This window comes from Barbus barbus, assembly GCF_936440315.1.
Source record: "Barbus barbus genome assembly, chromosome: 1".
Lineage (NCBI taxonomy): Eukaryota > Metazoa > Chordata > Actinopteri > Cypriniformes > Cyprinidae > Barbus > Barbus barbus.
This window is the reverse complement of record NC_136729.1, coordinates 45,525,212-45,534,407: the sequence shown is the minus strand read 5'-3', so window position 1 is coordinate 45,534,407 and position 9,196 is coordinate 45,525,212. Positions and strand designations below refer to the sequence as shown.

General features: G+C 38.5%; 1 protein-coding gene across 1 annotated transcript; it reads right to left on the bottom strand.

The window, feature by feature from the left end:
- Positions 1-1,306: 1,306 nt before the first annotated feature.
- Positions 1,307-7,889, bottom strand: LOC306873059 (group 3 secretory phospholipase A2-like). The gene is made up of 4 exons (XM_079422063.1): positions 7,084-7,889; positions 5,573-5,705; positions 4,974-5,108; positions 1,307-2,198 (listed from the first exon to the last, which is right to left on the bottom strand). The coding sequence occupies exons 1-4, from the start codon at positions 7,598-7,600 to the stop codon at positions 1,625-1,627; spliced, it is 1,359 nt and encodes a 452-aa protein (XP_079278189.1). The 5' UTR covers positions 7,601-7,889; the 3' UTR covers positions 1,307-1,624.
- Between the last annotated feature and the right edge of the window lie 1,307 nt (positions 7,890-9,196).

The window sequence follows — 9,196 nt, the reverse complement described above, 5'->3', positions numbered from 1 at the left end:
ACCTTCCATATCTGTTCATAAACACACGCACAGTTTAAACCCAACACGAGTATATTTTGAATATATTGCCACATTTGTATTTATTTATATAACATTTTCCTCATTATTACCACTCCAAACAATTGCAAAAATAAAAAGTGCTGGAGTGTATTTGTTGCAGTGAATGGGTGCCGTCAGAATGAAAGTAATCCACACCACTCCAGTCCATCAGTTAACATCTTGAGAAGTGAAAAGATGTGTGTTTGTAAGAAACAAATGCATCATTAAGATGTTTTTAACTTCAAAGCTTTGCTTCTGGCTAAAATAGGAGACCGTAATCCATAATAACACTTCCTCCAGTGATAAAGTGGTCTGGTCTGAATCTGGAGAGAAATCTGCACAGATCAAGCACCGTTTACAAGCAAAAACAGTCTGAAACAGATCTAAAGAAATATATATATTTTGATGGACTTTTTCACTGGAGGAAGAATTATTATGGATTACAGTCTCCTATTTTAGCCAGAAACAAGGCTTTGAAGTTAAAAATATCTTGATGGATTTGTTTCTTACAAACATGCAGCGTTCATTGATGGACTGGAGTGGTGTGGATTATTGTGATGTTTTTATCAGTTGTTTGGACTCTCATTCTGACGGCACCCATTCACTGCAGAGCATCCATTGCTGAGACACTGATGCAATGCTACATTTCTCCAAATCTGATGAAGAAACTAATTCATCCTAATCTTGGATGGCCTGAGAGTGAGAACATTTTCAGCAAATTTTCATTTTTGCATGAACTATTGCTTTAAGTCTTTTAATCTTTGCAGTTGAACTGCAAACTAAATTAATCTGACGATGCTATCAGCTACATATTATGAGTGCTGTGTTCTCAGCTGTAAATTGCTGTGTGTAATTTATTGCTTGCGTCATGGTTCAATATCTTAAATTTTAAGAGAATGCTTGCATTGTTGCTTTCAGAATGCTTTGTTTAGCTGGTGTGACAGTCAGTGTTACCTGACAATATATGCCATGCCAAGTTGTCGTCTTCACTGAACTACAATCACATAATCATGTATAGTATTCTGTAATTTCACAGTTTACCTAAAAGCCTTTTGTTGTAGCAACTGTTAGATGATTGGTATACTGGTAATATTACTGAGCTAATATATTCTTAAACACCTCATTTTAAAATACTGTTAGTGAGACCCAAATCTGGGCTGTGGTTCAAATGCAGCCCTTACAAGTTTACCAGTGTCGCCCACCACAGTCTGGACTTTTTCTTATTTTAGGAATGTTTAAATTGTGCAGATACATTAAAACGTACATTCACTTTAACATTATTTTTAATTGGTAAACTAAGTCCAGAAGCAATTACAATTCATCGAGTCATTTGCTTTTTATTAATCACAGCATCAGAACATGCAAATGCGTGTATGTGCGTATACTGGGGTTGTTGGTTACTATACATTTAAAAACAAGTGAAGTATCATTGCTTAGTATCTTTTTTATAATTGCAATAATTGGCACCCGTTTAAACAACATTGCAAATTCACTACAGTCTGTACGTACAAAAGAGCAAGGATCTCGTTTGATAATTGTGAATATGCATATTTAAAAATGCTTTGAAGAATTGTCTTTTCACTCATCATTGTTTTGGGGATTTAATTCGTTTTTCCTTCTTTTTACCTCTTTTTCTCTTATTTTGAAGTGTCCTCGCTCCTGACATTTGTTTGGACCGAGTGGCCATCGTCTTTTGCACTGAGAGTAATTTGGTTTTAGATGAGGTTGAAGGGGAGTGAGTGACACTTGCTTTTGGAGTCCTGTGGGTGCTTTGAAGAATAGTTTCCATTTTGAACTTCTGAGTAATCCTTTTCTTATCTTTGGATGCCTTCCTTTGAGAAACCAGTGACTCCTTTCTTCCTTTTTGATGTCTATTTGTTTTTAGTTTCTTCCTTTTTTCAATTTGGCTCACCAACTTTGGACTTGGCTGAAATGTTTCCCCTTTTGCATAGTCCACAGGAGCGCAGGTTTTTCCGCCCTTTGTCAGTTTAATTCGTTTTGACTTGGAGGTTCTTTGTTTGGTGCCGTGTGACAGTTTGATTGGCACTTCATTGCATGAGAGGTCAATGGTGCCGCTGTTCTCATTAGTCAAACTGGTGGAATTGTATGGTGTTGAATCTTTCAATACTGCCACAGGTGCAATCTCAACCATCGTGCATCTACAGAGAGAGATTGAAGAACTCAGTTACAGCACAAATGTACCTGGATCTATAGACAAAAAAAATCAGAATAGAATATGGGTGGAGTAACAAGACCAGGGGTTTCAAGCAGTGCTTAATGAACAGCCACTTTCACACATTAATCTTGATAAATTACTATAAAATTGTTTCAAGACGCATTTTTGATGCACAAGATTTTAAAAACATGTCACTCGTGTAAAAGATGTTTTTCCTCTACATTTCAAATCGTTATTTAAGAGCATTTAATAAACACTGTTCTAAATAGGAACATTATTTAGAGATGATTTCTGGTGGGGATAGACCGGACATTGTCCATCATAACGGACACATTTATACACAGAATCCGAAAATGGTACATTTGTAAACTACACACTTGCAAATAACATCTGTACATTCAATTAAACTACATGTTTTTTCCCCCTCTGTATTTCTGCTTTTGTATATAGTGCATTATTTAATTTTCTGTTTTTATTATATTAGTGTTTTATTCCATCTCTACTGCGTATGTCTGCACTATCATGTATGTCTGTCCTTTCTTCTGCAATGGAAACTCCTGTGGACAAGTCAAATTCCTTGTGTGTGTACTTGGTAATAAAGCGCTTTCTGACTTCTGAAACTGGTCTTCTTGTAGCTTTAATTGAACACCCCTGAATTTATAGTTTCCGAGGCCTGGATAACCTACTGTTAGCACCCAGATCCTGAAGTGCGCATTCGATGGACACTTTACTATCCCATGAGGCCATAGGAGAGGATTTATGAATCGCAGTTAAGAGACACATCTGAGGCTGGTAAATCACGCGATGTAACAACATGTTGGAGTACACAGTACATCAAAATTTCATTCATACAACTTATATTAATTGCATATACAGCATCCTTTTTTTAACAGTCGCAAAGTAAGTTCAAATTCAAATGCTATACTCAGTATGCAATTCGGACACGTCGAGGGTAAATCTCCATCAACACTTTATGATGGGCCCAAATGCAAATATCAGTGATCCCAAAACCTGCACACGCTCTGTTCACCCATCCATCCATCCATTATCTCCCGCTTATCCGGAATCGGGTCGCGGGGGCAACAGCCTAAGCAGGGAAACCCAGACTTCCCTCTCTCCGGCCACTTCATCCAGCTCTTCCAGGGGGATCCCGAGGCGTTCCCAGGCCAGCCGAGAGACATAGTCTCTCCAACGTGTCCTGGGTCTTCCCCGAGGTCTCTTCCCGGTGGGACATGCCCGGAACACCTCCCCAGGGAGGCGTCCAGGAGGCATCCTAACCAGATGCCCGAGCCACCTCATCTGGCTCCTCTCGATTCGCTCTGTTCACACGATATCTAAATGCTAATTTACTGTAACGTTTCAACTTCTCATCCCACAAAACTACCAGAATTTATCAATATTTCTCAAAATTGAGTGGTGTCCAGATTCTTCATTTTCTCCATGTCTAATAAAATGTTGCTGTAACGTCCTCCTTTCTGGTCTGGAGGAATTGTGGAGGCGTTACATGGATAAATAAATTAACTAGTTTAATATTTTAAAAGGCAGTAAAAAAACAACACACTTCAATCCTCAGCCCTGGAGTGAAAACAATTCTTTAAAAGAGAAGTAACTGCCATTTATTAAGAATAGAACATAAGTTGTAACAGAAAACAGGGATTCAGTTAGAGTGAGTGTATAGCCTAAAATACCAAACAAAACAGCTAACGAAGGATTAGAGGAGCTGACTAACCTACACACAACACAAAGATGAAAACCAACAACATAAACGTCCCTCATCTCCCTCTCTTATCAAAAACCAGGGAAAAGATGTTCAAAAATAACAAGGCACTCACTCCGTTCAAGATGGTTACTTAACTATATGCAAGTCTTCAGGTTTCAACAACAAAAAGGAAAGCTTCTAGTTAATCGCTCTAGTTAGATGGGCTCCTTAACACACACCTAGCCCACCGCCCCTTTTAGCTACCCACACAGGCCAGATAAGCTGGTTAGCAACACACAGCCAGCAGATAGGAATAATCACAGTACCTTTTAGTTACCCTCACAAGGATTTATCTATTAGGCGGTCCTCACAAATGAGAATACATTCCTAAACAAAACAGGCTATTAACATGAGCAGACACAAGAAGTTTTAGTCAATAAAAATTATAATAAAGAAATCATAAACGCCCTAGGGCGTAACAGTTGCAAAGGCTTAATTTTTAATAAAGCAATTGTTTTGCTTTGCTTGGGAAACGTGGTAATTTGACAGTGACTTTCTCCGCAGGACTCAACACGACTTGCTTGAGGTGAGCCATAGCCTCGACTTGACTTGTCTTGTTTTATTTTGTGCACTGCAACTTGAGACTTGACTGAAGGATTTCTTTGCTTATGACCTGTATACAGTAGGTAACTTTCTCCCACCCCGGCACTATGTTATTATAGAGAAACCCATCCTACCAGCAGCAATAAAATTCAACACCACGAGTATCAAAGAATGTCCAAACAAATATAAGCAAATCTCTAGGACAATGCATCTAGTAAAATTGTTACAGGATACACAGTTAATCCAGAAAGAGTGAGGGATCAATGATTCTGTAAATGTTGAAAACACCTGGTCTATGACTATGAGCATATTAAAACCTTATAATAATGATTTTATGGAAAAAATGATGTCAATGTAGACCTTACATGATTACAAATTATGTAGTTAAATACAATTATGATGCAAGTGGAAAAAACTACACGAAGCATAATGCATGATTTAATTTCTTGCACTCACAATCCAAACCAGTTGTACTGCGTGCATTGCCTCCTTTGGATCAGCTCAAAGCAGCGGAGCTTCAGGACGTTGAAAAAACTGTAGCCCACCATGTTGGAGATGGTGTCATTTCCATTGAGAAGGCATTGTTTAAATCTAACAGAGACGAGATAGGAAGAGACAAGACAGAAATAAACGTGATTTGCATTATAGTGTCAAAATCTGTGCCTTTTGTGTCTCAATGTCAGCTAAACTTTCCATTGAACACAATGTTGTTGCATGCATGCATTCTTCAAATCTATTACAACAACTAAAACACATGCATGGTTGCAACTAATTTGTTGATTTAATTAAACCTTTTTTTCTTTACATTTGTCTTTATAGAGTGTTCAACATCACAAGAAAGGCCTTTACATAAATGTCATGCTTTCCTATTGAAATGTGGGAAAAGATCAATTATTTATCTTGCACGCAGTAGGCTATAATGTTTTACAGATAAAATACATGGGATGAATAAACAGAAAAGATGAGTTATGACAAAAGTATGAGTTATGACTCTAAAGAGTCTCCCCTGAGGACTGGAAACGCCTCTCATCTGTGGAATGTGAGACAGTGCTCACCTGTGGTCACAGTCACAGCGCGAGAGCGTGAACAGAGTGGGGTTGAACACACCGAAGTTCACCGAGAACGAGCGAATGATGTGCTCACAGTGATCGTGTTCTCGACAGCATCTGTCTGCATGCACAAACATACCTGCGTGAGAGAACAACATGCAAATAATTAAATGCAATAATAACAAATATTGATTAATTACCCTGCTGGAAAAAAACTAAACTATAGAACCATCACAGAATATTCAAATGGTTTCCACTACAAATACCATTACAAACCATACACTTTTAACCATTAAAACCATAAAAAATGGTTTCATGTCGTGTGTTTTGGGACATATCCCATTACGATTTAAAGGTTTTAACAAGCCACCAATTACCACAGGGTCCATTACGGTTTCCATTAAAAACAATACAAGTTCCATTATAACCAGCAAAACCATTACAACGTTTGTGATGGTGTCTATTGCTTTTTTTGTTTGTTTTTTTCAGTAGGTACAATTCTGTAATATAATACAGTCAACTTGTTACATCGGAATAAACAAACTGTTCATGAAATTGCAAGTGCAAAGCGCGCAGCGATATTTTGCACAGAAACTACTGTTCTTGATTATCATGTAACTACTTTAATGACACACTCTGTAATCACATTGATTTACTTACTGTAATTTTCAGGTTATGTTGCTGGACCTCCCACATCTTTTCCTGAACGCCATACATTCACAGATTTACAGTCGACCGCACCCACCCATGCACGCCCACTTTGGCACAAAAATTGCATTTTGATTTATTGCTCTTGGGAAAATCGTAGCGAATAACGGCATTAAAGAGGGATATTGCTATTAATGAAGCTTGTAATTTAATTTCTGTCTTATCGTTTTCCTTGATTTTAATTTTCTCGCCGATAACTTTCATATCGGTAACACACACATATATATATATATATATATATATATATATATACACACAAAGTTTTTACCGATAATATTATTAGTATAATATTAATATTATTAGAAAATAAAAATCATATATATATATATATATATATATATATATATATATATATATATATATATATATATAATTTTTATAAATTAAATTATATTTATTTTATTGAGTTAATTTTATTAAATTATTAAATTAATAAATGATAATAAATAAATGATGATAAGTTGATAAATTGATAAATGATGATAAGTTGACTTAACTTTAAAAAAATTTAGGAAACCTGTTGCCTTAAAATTATTAAGTAAATAATCATTTTAAAAAATAAGTTAAGTGAACTTGACAATTTACTTAATTTTTTAAAAATTATTATTTACTTGATAATTTTAAGGCAATAGGGTTTCCTCAATTTTTTTAAGTTAAGTCAACCTATCACTTTTTACAGTTTAGTCCCGGTATGCACATTAAAAATATTTCACTAAATGTGTTTATAGCCTACATACTAATATTTGAAAAAGAACAGCCTACACCAAATGAACTGACCAATGGCAGCTTACCGATGGATGCACACCTACCCAACTGCTCATAGTCATTGGCGCTGGTGCCGCGTCCACACCAAAGCGTTCCTGGGAAAACCCAAGCGCGTTTATGGCGACTTTTTGCTCTTGAATCCATCTGCTGGCCTTGATTTCTGCGGTCTTTGTGCAAAGTGAAATTGATATGCATGCCCATTTCACACAGACTGGCATCTTCCAGTAGCGCGCTTAAGTTGAAGTGCATTGGTTTCTCATTGTCCCGAGCGCGCTCTTGACGGCAGAGTGACCAATAACGCTCAACCAAAGACCCGTCGCTACTCACGAAACAACCTTCAAGACGTTTCTCTGATGTCCACTTGCTCCAGTAAAAGAGAGGAGATGCTGAAGTGTCCGGTGAGTGGATGAGAAAACTAACCTGAGAGCTCCCGCGTTCTGATTTAACGAGGAGACAAAATGGTGCAGGTTTCTGAATTGTTACCGCATTGCAACAGCATGCCACTACTAAAAGATGAACAGCAAGAAATCCGATTCGTGTGTCTTGGAGATGCAGTGGCATTGCTGCAGAGACGCGTGCTGACGCGTAGGTCTATTTGGAGGCTAAAAAGAGTCCCGCTCTATTCCAAACTCTACACTAAGCTGAGTTTTCATCCGGTTTAATTGAGGCTGATGCACAACGCGAATAAACCCCATCAGATTGTTTCAGTCCATGCATGAAGAAGGAATTTGCTCCGTGGATGATCTGTCAAATGAAAATGAACGAGTATCTTTACCGGTTCTTTACAGTCTGTTCACAGATGTCGGAGTGAAATTTGTGTTGGCTACATGTTAAAACTTGTAACTGATGTGGACCTGAAATGTCAGGAGTCACATGACTCGAAATCAACCAGACTTCGTTTACAGAGGGTTTGCAGTATGACCCGATACAAGTTCATCAAATTCCCCATGATAATTATATTAACGCATTGTTTCACTTCTTCATTACAGCAGATTTCTAAATAACGTGGCTGTTAGCTGTGTGGGGTAAGTTACTCTAAAAGTAATTAATGGCCAGCTATTAATTTTCAACAGTGTAATTAGATTACTGTACTACTCCCTTAAAAGTATCGCATCACTTATTGATTACTTTATAAATCCCATATCAATCTCAACAATACAATGAAACTGGATTTAAAAAATATATATATTATAAAATAGCATAATTTATTCTTAAACTGGTCAAAGGGAGAAGGATACATAAAAAAATACATTTTAAGATTAGATGTTAAATTTTGATGTTAAATTCACTATTTATACAATTGTTTTAGCCTGTTCAATACAGTATTTAATGCAATTACATCAGAACAATACATGTAATGGCAGAACAAGCAGTCTCGGGAGCCATGGCGGGACAGCCTCCATGGCCTTGGCCTTCGACTCTCAAGCCGGCCCCTACAGCTGGACCCCTATAGCCCCCCCAAAAAAAATTCCTTGGGGGTAATTAGGGGCCTACCGGCCAGGATGGGTTCTGGAGGGCGCTCTGGAGCCGGAGCCGGCACTGGAGGGCGCTCTGGAGACGGAGCTGATTAACACAGGGGGCTCAGGAGACGAAGGAAGGCTGAATGGGACCAGCGGATGCGAAGGAGACTCAGGAGACGAAGGAGAGCCTTTGGAGCGGACTCTTGAGAGCATTCTTGAGCGGACTCTGGGGAGAGGATAGGAGCCAAGAAGGGAGCGGGCTCATTGGAACGTATGTGGAGGGAGCTGGCTTGTGGTGAGCTGGAGCGTCCACATGCTTCCGGATGGGAGGAGGATGAGGATCCTCCACATCGACAAGGAGCTTGGAACCATTCAAATCTACAACATAATTTATGAAATCCGCTACGGGTCGGCCGCAATCGTCAGGAATCGGAACAAATTATCATCTTTTAGTCCCATCCGGAAGCACGCATTAATCATGGAATCACTCCATCTCACCAGATGTATCACGCTCAGGAACTCCTCCATATCGTCATGGAAGTCGTGGCCTAATGGTTAGAGAGTCGGACTCATAATCCAAAGGTTGCGGGTTCGAGTCTCGGGCCGGCAGGGATTGTAGGTGGGGGGAGTGAAGTGCTCTCTCCACCCTCAATACCACGACTGAGGTGCCCTTGAGCAAGGCACCGAACCCCCAACT

Bases quoted from the DNA above. Each gene is read 5' to 3' on its own strand.
- LOC306873059 (XM_079422063.1), bottom strand. From the start codon at position 7,600: ATGCCACTGCATCTCCAAGACACACGAATCGGATTTCTTGCTGTTCAT. The intron at 5,109-5,572 runs GTGAGCACTGTC...CGTCTCTGTTAG, and splicing joins CGCTGTGACTGTGACCACAG to ATTTAAACAATGCCTTCTCA. The intron at 2,199-4,973 runs GTGAGTGCAAGA...CTCTCTCTGTAG, and splicing joins CAGTACAACTGGTTTGGATT to ATGCACGATGGTTGAGATTG.